Below are 19,388 nucleotides of genomic sequence, written 5' to 3'. Positions count from 1 at the left end.
GATATTATCAGTGAGGGCCTACACTGTGCCCTGATCCCATTTTCTTTTTCTACTTTTTCTCCCAAGTTGTACTCCCAGAATGGAGATGCATGAGGCATCCTAGAATGGGAGTGAAGAGGGTCATCATTCTGCTGGTGACTTGAATTGATGGTGGGCTTCCCTTCACGGGGACGTGTAGTTTTCTGTGGCTCTACAGCAAGACATGTTACTGAGTAATTGGCAACCTGAAAAGATTCCAACCCTTTAATTAAAAATGTACTACCTCTCTTCCTCTCCCTTGTCTTCCCCCCACCTCTCACCACCACTCCCCCAAATAAAAGAACAACCAAGCAAATCATGAATTTCCATAGATTTGGCCCTATGATTTTGAAGTTTTCGACTTTTTGTATCAGGATGGATAGATTGGGGGAAGCAGATTGCTCCACAAAGAACTCTAACATTTTATTTCATTAAAGTCTCTTCAAGTTTTAAATATATTGTTAGGCAGTTGTTTTAGAGATCAGTGAGTCAACTTTTTCTCTTGGTTACTAGACATACCCAGTTCAGTCACATGGCGGAAACTATATGGGTCAAAGCATTCACCAAGTACCTGTTGCCCAAAGCTACAGCCTAGGACCAGATCAAATTGGTCCCTTGAGATCTCTGCCTCCAAATGTGAATTCCTCAGTAACAGCACAGCCTGCTCAGACTCCATATTTAAGGTAAGTTTTTGGAAGCTGTATTAATTTTATTATTGTATACATTAATTTTTCAAGTTTTCAGAATAACATTATATCAGCTCACTTCTTTGTAATAATAGTGCCACCTTTACTATAAAGATGAAGTTATAGAACTGCCCATTCTTAGACCAGTGAGAAGACTGCGGAATGGTGCTACTTTTAGCTATGCTGCTGTACCCAGCCAGGTGGTTGCCTGGACTCGTGCTTATAGTCTGAGTCCCTGGCACAAAATAAAGCTAACCCTGCTTTTATTGGGATTAGGCCCACGATATCGTTAGCGTTGTGCTGTAATCAGCCTAGTTAAGTAGTTCCATACATTTATCTGCATGCACTTTTAAAAATCAAAAAGCTGTTGTAATTTTGACCCTTAAAAGGTAGTATGTTTGAGCTATGGGCTATGTAGTCACCATTTTTATACTAATAGTTTTATTCTGAAAATCATGTTAAATCTTGCCTTCTATTTACTTTGCATAACCACATAAAATGTTCAGTCAATATAATCCTGTGTAGGTGATCTCTAAGGTCTTTTCCCACTCTTAAATTCCATAAGCATGAATTTTAGATACCTGAAAATTAAATAAACCTGTTCATCTTGGTGTTCAGTTAAATTAAAATGTAAAATTTTGTTATCCTGGGACAACCAGAGATTATGGAGGACTAAACTGGAGTAGTGTAGACATTCATCTTCCTGTATTGCAAGGAGCATAGTTGATATAATTTAAAATTATATATAGTTTCAATGAAATATATGGCATAGTAGTTACAGAAACAAGCAGAAGTCTTGCAATTTTGTGTGATTTTTTAGCTCAGTTAATTTTTTGTGTAGGATTAATCAGTAAACTACAGGTCAAGATTCCTGAGAGTAGTAGATTCAAGGTTCAGTGCAGATTACATTGTTCTCCCTGCCTTTATTATTTTTAAGTAGGGATTCAAGGTATAAAGTGACTACCAGGGGCAGCCTTGAACATGAAAAGTCCCTACCAAAGGAAAGCCTCTCAAGGGTGTGTGAGAAGAAGAGGTAGCCCCCTCTGTGCTCTGTTGAGAGAAGGGGGGAATGGAAAAATATGGACTGAGGTGCATCTCTGTTCTCATAGTAGCTGGCTAAGGGCATGATTGCCACGAATAGTTTGCACCTCTTTAGAAGATTTTTAAATGTGAGAGCTTTTGGAGAAAGAAAATTAAATAGACCTTATAATCTTGTATTTTTCTTCTTCCTGAGTACTCCTCTCCTCTTACCAAATATAAACAATTGCATTATATCAGTATTTCATTACTCATGATCAGAATAGTGGTGCTGCATGAACTTAAAAAGAAGATGGAAAAGGAATTTTTATTTTGTCATGACAATTTATCTCTGACCATAACCTAGAATAGTACAAAGTAAATGCAGTTTTCTTTTTAAAATTTTGTTTGTAGCACTGGACAAGACACTGTTTCCAACCCCACTTACATGAACCAGAACTCCAACCTTCAATCGGCTACTGGTACGGCTGCTTACACACAGCAGATGGGGATGTCTGTGGATATGTCATCTTACCAAAACACTACTACCAATTTGCCACAGGTGGCAGGCTTTCCGGTGGCAGTTCCAACTCATTCTGTTACACAGCAGGAAGCAAATTACCACCAGCAGCCTCTTCTTTAGAAACAAACCAAGCATTTTCTTGAAAGCATCCGTAAGTGTAATACTCAACCTTTGTGATTCTAATCTGAAAATATTTAAAAAAGAATTTTTTCCCTCTCAGTTCAAAAGAACTATGAATAAATAAAGCACACAAACTTCTCTTATTCTGCTAGGCCATAAAAGAGTTTTTCATTCCAATTCGTTTGAAGTCAAACTTTTGACCAGAGGCAGCTAAAAGATGCTTCCAATAGTTTTTGTCTTTCTATATAAATCTGGACACCCAGTGAGTAGCCTTGTGTCTCTAAATAATATGTGTTAGGAGTGTAAATTTTGCTTTAAGGAAACCACTTTCCCTCCTAAAACGTCATGATAATTGGAGAGCACTAAAACCTTTAAATATTTTTTGTCTGCATACTTTTCTCAGACTTTCCCACACACTATTATTTTAAAATGCAGGCATCTTTTTGTATAAGCATTTAGCTTGCCAACATATTTTCTTTCGGCTCCTTAAATTGCAGTTGTGTTTGCAGTACTGTCAGTTTTGCTCTCAGTGTTATGTTGAGTAATAATTAGCATATAATTGTCTACAGAAGCAAGAACAATTTGGAAGGAACAAAAATGTTTTCTGTTATTAACAGTGAAGACCATATGAATGCAGATGTGTGATAAAGCATTTAGCCAGTCCCCCAAACAGTCTTGCCAACAGTGAGCTAAGGAATGCCTCACAAAACATTTCCATTCCTTGGAGGAAAGCATCTCCTTTACTACAAGGGTCCCTGGTATTTAGAATTGCTAACTAATGACCTTTTCAAGTGACCATCCATTCTTAAAGAAGATATGGTCCATTTGTTTTCTGTCCTTCAGTGTGGTGGGCAGAGATGCTGCATTTCCTTTTTACAGATATGTGAATTTGAGCCATGAAATATTCTTAATAATTTGTGATGCGTACTAAACATGTATGACAGCTGTTTTTATTGGTGTGTTGACTGTTTTAAGAAGTGACTCAAGTGTCATTGCTATGCCAGGCTGTTAAGATATTTGACCATTCCTTTCAGAAGGAATTCTGAGCCTGTGGAACAATAGCAGGTAATGGGTTGATTGATAGGAGGCAGTAGATTGAGAAGCTAGTGGCAGTTTTTCTGAAACCTGCATTTTAAGTTAGTTTATAGTACTAATAAAGTTCATATACTCTAGGAGCTAGATAGTAAACCAGTAGGGTTTGTTTTCTCTCCTAAAAATTTGCACACTATTTCAATCTATCAACTTTTTACATAACACAAAATAGAAAAGACAATAAATATGCTTACATGACTTGGAAAAACCATGGACATTAGTTTAAATTTTTAGAAGTTACTTGCGTGGAAGCAAGATTTCTACATTTGATTTTTAAAGAGAGCACTTAATCTTTCTACTAAGAATCCATTTTAGGACAGTTGTCTAGAAATTTTGTCATTTATCTATTTATAGAAATTTGATTTAATAGTATGTTCCTTTTTCAAATAAATGGTATCCTAGAAGAAAATAGTCTATCTAGCACTTGGTTTACATTTAAAGGGAAAAATGAACAGTATTTGAAAGCCCAATTTCTGTCATTGTCTTATTTCAGATACAAATAATTGTGAAGAAGATTTTAACCTTTAATGCCTCAGGTTCTGTTTTTCATCCAGTATTTTCCTTCCATGCAAATTCAGTTATAGACTTATAAAAATATTCTAAAATGGCACCTTACTTTTTTGTAAACAAATCTTCTGTTCTTTAAAAAAACAAACAAAAAATTTCCAAAGCTGCACTTGATAATAATTTAATGTTTGCCTACATGGAAAATCTTACTTTTTCTCTTGAACTATATTTAATAAACAGTAATTTTAATGTTTGTATAAGTATGTCATGTGTAATTGTGATCTGAGTTGTAAATGCTTAATTCAGCCTAAGTCTTTGAACCAATATAAATACTATACACCCACTAAATTGAGATCAGTCAATTAAGTTCAACTAATGCAGTTTTAGAATAATATAACATGTGACATGTATATAAATAGTGTATATTGGCACTTATCTGTGAAATTTTATACATGCTGAATTTCTTCACCCTCTTAAATTAAAAGTAATTTTATTTTTGTGATATTGTAATGGATTTTGTGTTGCAGATTGTTGATAGTGTAAAATGTTATTAAATCGGTGTACTTGGATGATTTTTGGTGTTAAGAAATGCAGGGTGTGGTTTTTTTGTCTTTTCTTTCCATGTACTTATGAATTGTATTTATTTAAAGACCTGTTTATAATTAAATGTTTTCTGCCAAAGGAATTGTCTAACTTGAGATTTCTACATTGAGTTCATAGTTAGTGTTTTATATCAAAAATAAAAAATAACTTCTGCTTTTTTTGTATAAAATCTTGGTACACTAGAAAGAATTCCTGAAAATTTAAAATAGAATTAGTTTTATTAACATTGTATTGGTTTCCTAGCTGCTAAAACAAATACCATACCAATGGGCTGGCTTAACAACAGGAGCTTACTGGCTCACAGTTTCGGAAGCTAGAAGGCTTGCTTCCTCCTGGCTCAGTATATTCTGGCTGGCCAGCACTTTTTAGGGTTCCTTGGCTTTTCTGTCACATGGCAGTGCACGTTGCAGCATCTTCTCCTTTCTCTCTCAGGTTCCATTGACTTCCGGCTTCTGGCTGTTCCATGTGTCCAATTCCCTTTGCTTATAAGGACTTCAGCTATATTGGATTAAGGCCCACCCTCATTCAGTTTTGGCACAGCTTAACTGATAACATCTTCCCAGGTTCTGTTTACACATGGGTTCACACCCACAGGACCAAGGGTTGGGACCTGAACATGCTGTTTGTGGGAGACATGATTCAATCCCCAACAAATGTAGAAAAAAATTTCCCCTAGATGTGAAAATATATGAATTGGAACATACTCTTAAAGTTTGAGAAAGATACAATTTACCAATTTTGTCTTGTAACTTGGCAGTTTATTTATAAGATTACCTGAACATTAAGTAATTATAATATTTATGATTTAGAATTTGAAATTCTTTGCAGATACATTTTCATCTTACACTATTTGAAGTAGTTGATATTTGACCACATAACAAATTTTACTATATATTTTGAAGATATAAATTTTTACCTTCTAAATTTTTTTAGTTTACTTGACTGTAAATTTAAAGAAAACAAAACAAAACAAAAAACTCTAAAAACTAAGGCTTGGGGATTAAAAAAATATTAGTTTTCTTAGTAAAAATCATATCAAGGCTCCTGACTACTAGGAGAGGATTTATTGAATTGTCATTGAGAGGATGAGAAAGCTGAAGTTATTTTTATAAATAATAAATTATAAAAAATATAGCACCAACCTTTCATACTTTGTTTCTGTCAAAAGTTCATTTCTTTTTTACTTAAATCTGTTGTAGGCCATAAATAAAGGGAGGGCTCAATTTTAGGTATTTGATATTTTTCTTTGTTTGATTTAAGTTCTTTTGAAGAATAAAAAAATTTTTCTTATAAGTTTTCCCTAGAAGAATAATTATTTAATTTTACCAAACTAAATTTGAATTTGAGTTTTTGTTTGTCTGTTTTTTTGCCTTATGTGTCAAAAAGAAAAATTATGTTCCTTAAATGGTTAAATGTGTACAGAGAAACACTTGGAACTTTTATAAGATTGCTTAAAATTGGCATGGAGTTCTGAAAAAGATGTCTTAGGTCCATCAGCAGTCTTTTATTATCTTTGTTAAACTATAAATGATAAATGAATGAGACTCCCATTAGTCCTGTAGTCACATTTTATTGACTTTTTAATACCACATCCACATTTCACTAATTGATTTCTTTACACCAGAGATGTTCACAGTTAAGAAAAGCAAGCAGAGGAACAAAGAAACAAGAAAAATGGGATGAATGTTCCCCAAAAAAGGATACTGAAGAATGAAGATTTGGTTTTGTTCTTATATTGCATCCTTTAATTCCCTAATTTAAATAAAAACTTCCCAGTATCTTCACAGCAAGTCAGTGATCTTTACTGATTGAATCTTGGTCCAGGGAGTCAGCTAATTTTTGACTTCTGTAATCAATTCTGGGACTTAAGTCCTCCAACTGTGATGAATCAAAACCACAGCTATATTGCTGAAATGATTTAAGGCTTTTGTGATACTGTGATGGAATGAATGTATTTTGCATATGGAAAGAACATGTCTTTTGGGGGTTCAGAGGGTGGAGTGTGCTGGTTTGAATCTGTTATGTACCCCAGGAAATGCCATGTTCTTTTAATCCATTCATGTGGGTGCAGACCTGTTGTGAGTGGGACCTTTTGATTAGGTTGTTTCAATTGAGATGTGACCCACCCAATTCAAGGTGGGTCTTAATCCTTTACTGGAGTCTTTTATGAGAGGTTAAAGGACACGGAAAAAAAAAACCAGAGAGCTTAGAGAAACACCCGGAGAGGGAGCTCAGAGGGAGAAAAGCTCCGGTGATGCTAAGAGAGGACCCACAACTGCTCAGAGTTAAAGCCCCTGGAATCAGAAGCTGAAAGCAATGGAACCTAGGAGTGAAGGACCAGCGGATGCTGGCCATGTGCCTTCTTATGTGACAGATGTGTCCCAGATGCTGGCAGTCTTTCTTCAGAGTCCAGGTACCATCCTGTTGATACCTTAATTGGGACATTTTTATGGTCTAAGAACTGTAAATTGTAAGTTAATAAATCCCCATTGTAAAAGTCAACAAAACAAAACAAAAAACCACTGCTGTATAATTTGCAGTTCTAAGTGGCGACAGCCTTAACAGGAGGAATCTTATTAAGATATAGCTCTCGGTGTCCATGAACAAATAAATATGTTATATGTCAAGGCAGAGATGGCTCTTAGCTGTCACAGATTTTTTTTTCTTCCGTGCAACTTCAGACAAGTACTGTATTGTAAAAAATGTATTCTGTCTAAACGGAAAAATGGCATTTGGTACTTCAGACAAAAATAATCTTTATATGCTTCCTTCCTGGTAAGCCTAACCAGGGTTTATCACCTACATCTCATTGGTCAGAACTGTGTGGAAAGGCTACTCCTACCTGCAAATAATGCTGGGAAGCTGAGTATTTTGCTTTCCAGCCTCTATATAGAAAAGACAGGGAGAAGATGGTTGAAATGAATGTAGAGTGAGCTGTCCTATATCTGCCACAGATACAGGCCTGCCCAAATGTGTGTGCAACCTGGTGTTAACTGTTTTTGTGCCTGGAATATTAATTTGAAGTCAACTCGGTTTGTTGCATCCATGATCAAATAAGCTCTTTTTGAGATTCTCTAATACAAACATACCATCATTTTTAGTCAGTAAAGGCTAGAATTAGTGGGTTGGCATTTACCTGATTTGTAAAACTGGGGCTTTTTTTGTTTTTTTTTTGGCCCTTCTCAGGAGAGACAGAGAAGGACTTGGAGGTGGATATGAGGATATAAGCTTCAAACTACTGTCTTTTCTGACAATTTTGAAACAGATGAAAAAATTAGATTCATCAACATTCATTCAATGACATATTTATTATATCCTGGGGATGCTAAGAACTTGCATTATTATGAGTCCTGGGTTGTATTTGTTGCTTCACTATGCACTAACTAGTTGTATACATCAGATGTTACACTTCAGAATTTAAAACATGTTCATATACATTGTCATTGAATTCGTATAACACCTTGTTTTAGTCTGCTGGGCTGCCAAAATGCAGTGTTCCATAAAATGGTTTGGCTTTTAACAACGGGAATTTATTGGGTTACAGACTTACAGTTCTGAGGCTGTGGAATGTCCAAATCTAAGCGTTATCAAGATAATACCTTCTTCTGACAGGTTGCCTGCAATCCTGGACTCCTCTATCACATGGCAAGGCATATGGCGGTGTCAGCTAATGTCTCCCTTCTGTTCTGGGTTTTGATTCGTTGTTTCCAGCTTCTAGCTTCAGTGGCTTTCTCTGTTTCTGTAGCTTTCTGTTTCAGCTTCAGTGCCTTTCTCTCTCTGTGTCTGAATTTCATTCTCTTACAAAGGACTCCAGTAAGGATTAAGAACCACCTGGGGCACACCTCAACTGAAATAACCTAATCAGAAAGTCCCACCTACAGTAGCTTCAAACCCACACAAATGGATTAGCTTCAAAGTACTACACACCTGTTAGGTAGAGTGGTAGACTAAGAGATAATAACATTTACAAGATACACAGCAAATAAGTGACAATGCTGGGATTACAAATCGGGCTATAATGCTAACGCATGTGCTTTTCCTCACCATACCAATGTGACCTTTAAGTAGAAATAATTGATTACCAGGTGATATTCTGTAGCAGCTCCCTTTCCCACAAATCACTGTGAGATTTATGGGGTTCCCAAACACATGGTTATAAAATGCCTTCAGATGTGAGTATGCTAATATTGTAAGGAAGATCATAATAGTGGATGAAACTATTTAATTTGTACGTTGTTCAACAATTAGCTCTGTCAAACAGGTGGACTATTGAGATCCGAGATTTGTGTAAGCAAAATAGCTCTGAGAATCTGAAGAGGAAGGGTCAAACATGAGGGAAAACAGGCAGCTCGAAAAGCTGTGTTTTCTGAATAGAAGACAGCAAAATTCAAAGAATTGCACTGAGAAAAAAGACACAGGTGATAATTAATTGAGGCTTATTTGGTTTTGAGGAGAGTGGTTCTGATTTGAAGCCAAGAACCACAGCTGCTGAGAACAAATTCCAGCGTGAACCTGGGGTTCTGTTACATTTAGGATAAGGGCCAAACTCTAGAATGACATATTAGAGTCTCCGCTATCTCACTCACACCAGCCTCTCTTAACTTCTTCCACTCGCACACTCTGTACTCTAACTCACAAACCTCAAATTCCTCTGATGCCAGGTTTATTTTGCACCTCTGTTTGACTTAACTTTTTTCTTTTTAAATCATTTTTTATTGTGAACTATAACATATATACAGAAAAGTGATAAAATGCAAAATAGTTTAAAAGGTAGTTATAGAGCAAATTTCAAAGTATAGTATGGGTTACAGTTCCACAATTTCAGGTATTTCCTTCTGCTGTTCTAATACACTAGAAACTAAGAAGAAATATCTATATAATGATTCAGTAGTCGTAATCATTTGTTAAATCCTAACTTCTCTGTTACAACCCTCATTCTCAATTGATCATTTTCTCAGTCTTCAGGGATATTTGGGCAATGACCATTCTAACTTCTTCATGTTGAATAGGGATGTCAACATTATGGGGTAGGGGAATGCAACTGATTGATGTTCTGAGAAAGACTGGTACCTCTAAGTTTCAGGGCTTATCTGGCATAGGAACAATCTGGAGGTTTTAGGTTTCTGGAAAATAAGCTTAGTAAGTACAACTTTTATAGAGCCTTAGATAGAGCCCTGAGTTTTCTTGAGGGTTTTCAAGAATACTGTTGGTTGTGGCTTGAAATCTCTTAGCCACTGTAACCATATTTTGTTACATTTCTTTTCCCCCTTTTGGTCAAAAAGGCATTGCCAGTTCCATGATGCCAGGGCCAGGCTCATCCCTGGGAGTCATGTCCCACGTTGCCAGGGTGACTTACATCCCTGAAAGTCATGTCCCACGTAGGGGGGAGAGTAATGAGATTATTTGTGGAGTTTGGCTTAGAGAGAGAGAGGCCACATCTCAGCAGCAAAAGAGGTTCTCTGGGGGTGACTCTTAGGCATGTTTATAAGTAGGCTTAGCTTCACCATTACAGAAAAATAACACAGCCACACATAAAAGAAATCCCCAAACACCCCGTATCCCTTATCCCCTCTCCCCAGAATTATTTACCCCTAGTATTGGTGTGGTAAGTAAGGTATTGCTGTTAAATATAGTCCATAGCACGTAATAGGTAATTTTTCCCATATACCATTCTATTATTAAATCTTTGTACAAGTGGCATACATTTGAAGTAGTGCATGCAGGAACTTATTTATATTTGTAGTATTAATCAGTGAGATACATGACTTTAGACAATCCCTTTCAATCATATTCACCTTCAATAGGCACTATTACTTATAATCCTAACAACAAACTACTGTCACTTCTATCCATTCCCAAACATTTTAAGATCAACCTCTTTAACAAATCTGTACATATTAGGTAACTGCTCCCCCTTCTCTGGCTTTTCTCTATCTCTAGGTCCCCTATATTCTACATTTTAAGACTCTGAGTTTATATTTTCTACATGGTTCATATTAGTGAAATCGTATAATATCCTTTTGTGTCTGGCTTATTTCACTCAGCATTATGTCCTCAAGGTTCATCCGTGTTGTTGCATGCTTCAGGACCTCGTTCCTTCTTACTGCTACGTAATATTCCATCTTAGGTATATACCACATTTTGTTTATCCACTTGTGTTGATGGACACTTGGACTGTTTCCATCTTTTGGCAATTGTGAATAATGCTGCTATGAACATTGGTGTGCACGTCTGTTTGTGTCACTGCTTTCAGATCTCCTGGGTATATACCTAATAGTGGAATTCCCAGGTCGTAGGGCAATTTGGTATTTTGTTTTCTGAGGAATCACCAAACTGTCTTCCACAGTGGCTGTGTCATTTTACATTCCAACCAGCAGTGAAAAAGTGTTCCATTTTCTCCACACTCTCTCCAATATTTGTGGTTTCCTGTTTGTTGAATAGCGGATATACTTATAGGTATGAGATATCACATTGTGGTTTTGACTTACATTTCCCTAATAGCTAATTAACATGAACATTTTTTCATGTTCTTTTTAACCATTTGTGTTTCCTCTTTGGAAAAATGTTCCGGTTTGCTAATGCTGCCGTTATGCAAAATACCAGAAATGGATTGGCTTTTATAAAGGGGGTTTATTTGTTACAAAGTTACAGTCTAAAGGCCATGAAAATGTCGAAATTAAGGCATCAACACAAGTATACCCTCACCAAAGGAAGGCCAGTGGCATCCAGAAACCTCTGTTAGCTGGGAAGGCACATGGCTGGTGTCTGCTGATCCCAGGTTGTGTTCCAGCTCCATTCTCAGCTCCTGTGCATTCTTCAAAGTGTCGCTTTTGGCTGCAGCTCCTCTCCAAAATGTCACTCTCAGTTGCTCTAGCAAAATGTCACTCTTAGCTACTCTTTTTATAGGATGCCACTGAACTAATCAAGACACACCCTGAATGGGTGGGGCCACATTTCCATGGAAACAGTAAATCAAGGGGTCACACCCTAATCAAAGGTGTCACTTACAGTTGTGTGGGTCACATCTCCATGGAAACAATCAGAAGGTTCCAACCTAATCAAGAATAATACGTCTGCCCACACAAGATTGCATCAAAGAACATGGAGTTTTGGGGGACATAATACATCCAAACCAGCACAAATGTCTATTCATATCTTTTGCCCATTTTATACTTGGGTTGTTTGTCCTTTTGTTATTGAGTTGTAGGATTTATTTGTAAATACTGGATATCAAACCCGTATCAGATCTATGGTTACCAAATATTTTCTCCCATTGAGTTGGCTGCCTCTTCACCTTTTTCAGTCTTTTGAAGCACAGAAGTGTACAATCTTGAGGAGTTCCCATTTATTTTTTCTTTTGTTGCTTGTGCTTTGGATGTTAGGTCTAAGAAGCTACCTCCTATCACTAGGTCTTGAAGGTCTATATTCTAGGAGTTTTATTTTACTGGCTCTTATATTTAGGTCTTTAATCTACTTTGAGTTAATTTTTATATAGGTTGTGAGGTAGTGGTCCTTTTTCATTCCTTTGAATATGAATATCCAATTCTCCCAACTGTATTTATTGATCTGTCTTGGAGAACATTCCATGAACATTAGAGAAGAATGTACATCCTGGTGTTTTGGGGGGTGAAGATCTATATATGTCTGTTAGGGCTAATTCATTTATCACACTGTTTAGGTTCTCTATTTCCTTATTAATCCTCTGTCTGTCCTATCTATAGAAGAGAGTGGTGTATTGAAATCTCCCACTGTTATTATAGAAACATCTATTGCTCTCTTCAGTTTTGCCAGTGTTTACCTCATGTATTTTGGAGATTCTTGGTTGGATGCATAAACATTTATGATTGTTATCTCTTCTTGGTGAATTGTTCCTTTTACTAATATGTAGTGTCCTTCCTTGTCTCTTATGACATCTTTGCATTTAAAGTCTCTTTTTGTGATATTAGTATAGCTACCCCTGCTTTCTTTTGGTTACAGCTTGTGTGGAATGTCTTTTTCCATCCTTTCATTTCAATCTAATTGTATCCTTGGGTCTAAGATGAGTCTCTAGTTAACAGCATATAAATAGATCATATTTTTTAATCCATTCTGCTAATATGTATCTTTTAATTGGAGAGTTTAATCTGTTAACATTCAAAGTTATTACTGCAAAGGCAGTTCTTGAATCTACCATCTTATCCTTTGTTTTTTATTTGTCAGATCTATTTTTTTATCCTCTCTCTGTGTTTATCTTTTAAGTTACCCTTACTAATACTGTTCAATTCTGTGCCCTCCTTCAGAATTCTCTCTCTTGTCTTTTATGTTTTTCAGCTGAAAGAACTCTCTTTAGTATTTCTTGCAGGACAGGTCTCTTGTTAAAACATTCTCTCAGCATTTGTTTGTCTGTGAAAATTTTAAACTCTCCCTCACATTTGAAGAACAGCATTGCTGGGCTGGCAATTTTTCTCCTTCAGAATCTTAAATATGTCATACCATTACCTTCTCACCTCCATGGTGCTCACTGAATAGTCAAAACTTAGTCTTATGTGGCTTCCCTTGTATGTGGTAAATCACTTTTCTCTTGCTGCTTTCAGGACTTTTCTCCTTCTCTTCAGCAATTGACAGTCTGATTAGCATGTGTCTTGGAGTGGGTCTTTTTGGATTTATTCTCTTTGGAGTTCATTGGCCGCCTTTGATTTGCATATTTATGTCTTTTATAAGGGTTGGGGAGTTTTCCCCAATTATCTCCTCAAGTTACTCTTCTCTTCGTCTGGGACACCACTAATTCTTATATTTGTATGCTTCATGTTGTCCATCATTTCCCTCAGATCCAATTTAAAATTTTCCATCTTTTTCTCCATTTGTTCTGTTCTGTGTTCTAATTCAGTTGCCTTGTCTTCTAGTTCACTTATTCTTTCTTCTTCTTCTTTAAATCTGCTTTTGTGTGTCTCTAGTAAATTTTTAATTTGATCTACAGTATCTTTATTTCTGTAAAATTGGCTATTTTTCTATTTATTCTTTCAAATTCTTCTTTATGCTCTTCTGATGTCTTCTTCATATCCTTTATGTCTTTAGCCAACCCACTGAAGTTATTTAGGAGATTTGTATGAACGTCTTTGATTAGTTGTTCCAAATTTTGTGTCTCTTCTGGCCTTTTAATTTGGTCATTTGGGTTGGCCATATCTTCTTGCATCTTCATATGCTTAGTGGTTTTTTTTGTTGATTTCTAGGCATTTGATTATCTTGATAAGGTTATTTCGAAAGTTGATTTTCCTCACTCGTCTAAGATTTTGTAGTTGCTTGGATTTGCATTGAAGGTCAGAAAAGCAGTTCGCCAGAGTGCACTTTCCCTGTCTTCACAGCAGACGGTGCTCTTAGGCCACCTCTTCCCCACAACCTTACCTCTCCCCAAATGCAGCAGTGCACTGGGCTGAGCCCCAACCAGGCAGCAGTCCATTTAAAGCCATTCTTCATGTGTGCTGGAAGCTGCAGACTCTGGTGGTAGGGATGGGCACTGTGCACCTTGAGTGAGACCCCGCCTGTAGGCACGATATGTTTGGTGATTACCAGGATCCTGCATGGAAAGGCTTCTGGCTTTGGGAATGAGAGTTACCACTTCCCCAGCCAACAGCTGGCCAGGAGTGATCTGCTTTTTGCCATCCAGGAAGACCTGGGTTTGTATTAGGGCACTACTTTGCCAGTTAGGTTGTCTGTGTTGCTCAGCTAAAACAAGGCTGGATTTCTGTACAGCGGGAGTAGAGCAGCTCCAATGGGTCTTGGATAGGGTCTGGCAAGGCTCTGAAAAGCCCTGTAATTCCCCTGCACTTTTCAGCCTGCCCAGCAGATGGCACTGTTCAGTGATTTACTCATCCTCAGAAACTGTTTACCTCCTGGAGCCCTGGCAGCATCTGACTGGTGGGGCTGAAACTGCGGGATTCCTGTGTCCTCACTTAGCTGGCCAAAATCTGGCTCAATGTGGAACTGTGTCTCCCACTTTATTTGCAGCAGAGGATTCCTCCAGCTGCCCTAGTTGAGAAACTGGCCTCCCGCTGCTATTTCCTTCAAGGGAGGGAGATGGGCACAAGGACCCAGGGCTGGGAACACAGTCTCTGTACACATTTTCTCAGACTCTTTGTCCCTCACTGAATGGACCTTGAAATGTCCTTCTGTGTCCCCCAGGTCCCCAAACAGTTAATTTGGGTAGTCTCTGACTGGGTGCTTGTTGCTTTTAGGGAAGATTTGATGGTTCCCCCCCTATTCCTCCATTTTAGAAAATCCTCCTTGCTGCCCTTTTGTATTTCACCCTCTCCAGCAGTTGAAGTCCTGCCTCGGGTCCTTGTGGGCTTGGTTCTCTATGTCTGGATATAGATGGGCATCTGTCTCACTGCTGTGAGAGATTTCATACTCCATGTCCCCAGGAGAGGTGGGGGTGATCCCAACTGCCATCTCTGTGCACTTCCTGAGGTGTGTGGGACCAAATGAGGGGTGGGGGAGAGGACTGACTGCACCGGGACAGAAGTTTCCTACCTGATGTTTTTCTCTTTCTTTGATTCAGCATTTGTAGAATCCTTCTCCAGTCTATACCTTTCTCCAAAGTTGTGAAAAAGTGAGAATCATCCTTTTTTTTCCCCCTGCTGAATCTTATTTGAAGGAATCCACAACTTGGGACTAAGAAAGTTAGTATAAAATTTTTTGCTAATTCCATTGGAAGTCAGTTTATAGTCATCATAAAAATGCTGGTCACTTCTGATTCCTTCACCTTTTAGATTTGCCAGGAACTTTCAATTTAATCTCAGCAAAATATGCTTTGTTTTGATAGATGGAGTTCTGTCAAGTCACGTCACCAAACTGTAGGCAGTAGCTACAAAGCAGAAAACTACTATAGAATGATCTGTGTCCATTCCCACATCAGTTCATTTTAACTTTCCATTTGGTACAGGTTACTCACAGGCTTTCCCAAAACTTAAGTCAGACACACCGTAAGGGTAACTTACACCTAACTCCTGGGACTTGCGGCTGTCCTGACAGAATGGCTTGAGTTTTCTCCAGGACATCTCAAAAATGCTTTGGCTGTCGTTTGCCCTTTGAGCCACTCCCAAGAACCAGTCATCGTCCTTCACAGGCATATGACCTGCCCACTCCCCTTGTGGGTCTAGGGTGCAGCCAGACTTTTCTGCTGGAGGAAGGGGTGTCTGTTTGACTTATTTTTTTTAATTCAGTTTTATTGAGATCTATTCACATATCATACAGTCATCCGTGATGTACAATCAGCTATTCACAGTACCATCATATAGTTGTGCATTCATCACCCCAGTCTATTTTTTGAACATTTTCCTTGTCCAGAAAAATTAAAAATAAGAATAAAAAAATAAAAGTAAAAAAGAACACCCAAATCATCCCCCCCATCCCACCCTATTTTTCATTTAGGTTTTTGTCCCCATTTTTCTACTCATCCATCCATACACTGGATAAAGGGAGTGTGATCCACAAGTCTTTCACAATCACATTGTAATCCCTTGTAAACTACATTGTTATACAATAGTCTTCAAGATTCAAGGCAACTGGGTTGCAGTTTGATAGTTTCAGGTATTTACTTCTAGCTATTCCAATGCATTAAAACCTAAAAAGGGTTATCTATATAGTGCGTAAGAATGCCCACCAGAGTGACCTCTTGACTCCATTTGGAATCTCTCAGCCACTGAAACTTTATTTTGTTTCATTTCGCATCCCCCTTTTGGTCAAGAAGATGTTCTCAATCCCATGATGTCGGGTCCAGATTCATCCTCAGGAGTCCTATCCTGCTTTGCCAGGGAGATTTACACCCCTGGGAGTCAGATCCCATGTAGTGGGGAGGGTGTTTGACTTATGTTTATCTGCTGTAATGCTTACATCTAATAAATTATCCTGTGAAGGGTCTGCCAAGTTTCACTGATTCCAGCCCCCATACCATGCTGTGCTTCTGTAGCATCTTGTAACTTATAGTGATTGCCATGTTATATTGTAATGACCTAGTTATGGGTCTGTTTCTGTGACAGATGCTATAGGTTGTTTTAATATCCAATTCCACTCATCTGCTGCTGTGTGGAAATTGGTAAACAAGGTAATAGCACTTAGCTTCTCAGATTCCTTTGCAGCCAGGGACAGTCACATGATACCATCTGGCCAGTGAGATATAGGTTGAAGTCTCTGGAGAGGGCTTTCCAGGAAGAAAGAAAAAACTGAAAAAAAGAAAAAAAAGCTTCTGGTTCTTCCCCCTTCTTCTGGCTCACAAGGCAGATGCAGTGCCAGGAGTTGTAGTAACCATCTTGTGACCATGAGGAAGAAAGCTATTCAGGGAAATAAAAGATTCTGGGCTCCTTGATGACATCTTTGAGTGGCTGTGCCAGATCTAGTCTACCTACCTTTGGATTTCTTCCCGTGGGACAAAAATAAACCCCCTTCTGTTATAAATCCATTATTTGTCTGAACTACTGTTGTTGGGGTTTTACTATTTGTATCTGAAAGCGTCTTACTTCCACTAGGTTTGTAAAATCCTTCAGAACTTGGAGCTGTGCATTGTTGTATTTCCAGGGCCTAGCATAGGCAATAAAATATGGGATGAAGTGTGTAAATGGAGTTAGTAAATAGCTGCATAGTCCCTGAAAGTGCCTGGCATTCAGTAAAAATTCATTTTCTTTGACCTTTTCTTATTCTTGTGTTGTTTATCATTATCATTCCATTTTAATGTGTCTGAAATCAGGATGCATTTTACAGTGGATGAGCAAGGATTTGTAGGATTTTTTAAAGGTATTTAATCAATGATGCATCTTAAAATTCAAGTTGTCTTAGAATTGAAAGAATATGGTACTAACTATCAAGTAAACAAAATGGTCTAGATTCTGACTTAAGTATCAAGAAGGCCAATGGCTTTTTTTTTTTTTAATATCTTAGATGATGCCTCCAATGCTCTTCAATTAACGTTCATGGATGAGCACTTTGGTTTCCAGAACAGCATGCTTATTCCTCCGCTTTGAGCCCAGGGATTACCACAGAGGTGGAAGCACAGTGGACATCTCTTTCTGACTGCTGGCAGGAAACTACGTCACAGACCTTTGTATATGGGCTGGAGGAGGGGCGAGTGGTTATGAAAACACACTCAGCACATAAAGGATTTACCTAGAAGGTTGAAGTGTCACAGCCAGTTACTCAGGGCCAGGTGACATTAGCAAGAGACATTGCAAAAGGATATGTAGCTTAAAGAAAAGCAAATTCTATGTCATGGTCATGACAATACTGGATCTCTACACTTCTGCATCCCACACTTACTTGTTTATACTGGTTGTGAACCTCTATTTTAGATACATTCAAGTTCTCTTCCACTTTGAATCTCTGCAGGCCTCTGTTGTTCCCTGGGGACAAAAAGTAGGGAAACTAGAATTTGAAAATTATTTGGAATTTAATTTACATCATTCAGCTCCTTAATTTGAACTTATAAAAAAGTACTTCCTTTGAAGCTTATAGAAAGAATTAGCATAATTAATGTAATCGCCCAAAAGAACAGGGGTGATCAAGTTTTATAACTGAATGTCTGGTTTAAGAAGTCACCCCTTGTGTGGTGGATTATATTATTGTTTGCAGTTTTTTACTTTCCCCCTTTTTGTTAGAGGATTGTACATTTCTGCCCATGCATTTGATTTCTGAATTATTTTGTCCCTATTCAGTGACTCTGGTCTTGGTTATGCGTTGGCCAATGTTACATGCCCACATCTAAGCAGAAGCTTTAATGGACATCATGAATTTCCTGCAGCTCTGTGGCTCTCTTCAGAGCCAACTTGTCCGAGATCCCCATGGCTACTTCAGCTCTGGCCACAGAATAAGAAGACAAGGAAACAGAGCCACAGTCTGGACAGAACCACAGCCTACAGGGTGTAGTGTAAGTCACTGAGACTTTGGGGCTGTTTGTTTCCATAGAAAAGATCACAAATATGCCTGATAAATATAGAATAAAAATTTTAAACTAGTTGGTAGTTAGCATGTCTATATATTCCCCATTTAAAAGATATGTATATGTGATTGAACTTCACAATGATTATACTTAAAACTTAGATTTTCAATTTACTTCCATTATCATCTGAATCATTTGTACCCTTTAAAATTGTATCCACAGTGTAGCATTTTCATTGGATTTTATGGTATGTATATTTTTTAGAATTAAAAAAGACAACTTTTTTAATCCAATTTCTGAAAATGTAATATTCTGTTTAGTATCCTGAAGGCCCATGGCTTATGTACCTTTTGAATAGACTTCCAGTGTTTGGACCTTGATACAGATATATATTTTTTTGCAGGGGATAATAATTCTGGAGAAATTCTTTATAACAAGAGAAAACTAAGTCCTCTGAGACAAAAACTCAAAATTTACACTGGGGTTGTTTGACTGTAAATGTAAAAGGTTAATAATATAAACCCACGATATGCAATTAAGCCCATGTGCTCTTATTATGATTTTGTATGCTCCTAGTTTAAAAATACAATATTTTAAAAGATGCAAGGGCCCTAGGCAAAATGTTATGATTTCATTTTTAAATATGAAACACATAGTCATCTTATGATTGAGCTCTGTGTGTTCTCCAAGAACATGTCTGTTTGGGTTTGCTAATGCTGCCAGGATGCAAAATACCAGAAATGGATTGGCTTTTATAAGAGTGGGTTTATTTGGTTACACAGTTACAGTCTTAAGGCCATAAAGTGCCCAAGGTAAGGCATCAACAATTGGGTACCTTCACTGGAGGATGGCCAGTGGTGTCCGGAAAACCTCTGATAGCTGGGAAGGCACATGGCTGGCATCTGCTCCGGAGTTCTGG

General features: G+C 37.7%; 1 protein-coding gene across 4 annotated transcripts in view; it reads left to right on the top strand.

Annotated features, from left to right (window-relative positions):
- Nucleotides 1-19,105, top strand: part of STAM2 (signal transducing adaptor molecule 2) — a 68,665-nt gene extending 49,560 nt beyond the window's left edge. For 2 of the 4 annotated variants that reach the window (XM_037850525.1, XM_037850522.1), the window contains exons 13-14: nt 532-701; nt 2,136-4,648. In XM_037850525.1, coding sequence (XP_037706453.1) covers nt 532-701; nt 2,136-2,364 — 399 coding nt within the window. In that variant the 3' untranslated portion in view covers nt 2,365-4,648. Of the gene's footprint in view, nt 1-531; nt 702-2,135; nt 4,649-6,190; nt 6,369-17,475 lie in introns of those variants that run through there. The other 2 variants (XM_037850523.1, XM_037850524.1) reach the window with 2 other exon arrangements.
- The last annotated feature ends 283 nt before the right edge of the window (nt 19,106-19,388 follow it).

Source organism: Choloepus didactylus, chromosome 9 (genome assembly GCF_015220235.1).
Source record: "Choloepus didactylus isolate mChoDid1 chromosome 9, mChoDid1.pri, whole genome shotgun sequence".
NCBI classification, from domain to species: domain Eukaryota; kingdom Metazoa; phylum Chordata; class Mammalia; order Pilosa; family Megalonychidae; genus Choloepus; species Choloepus didactylus.
This window is presented reverse-complemented; position numbering and strand designations above follow the sequence as displayed.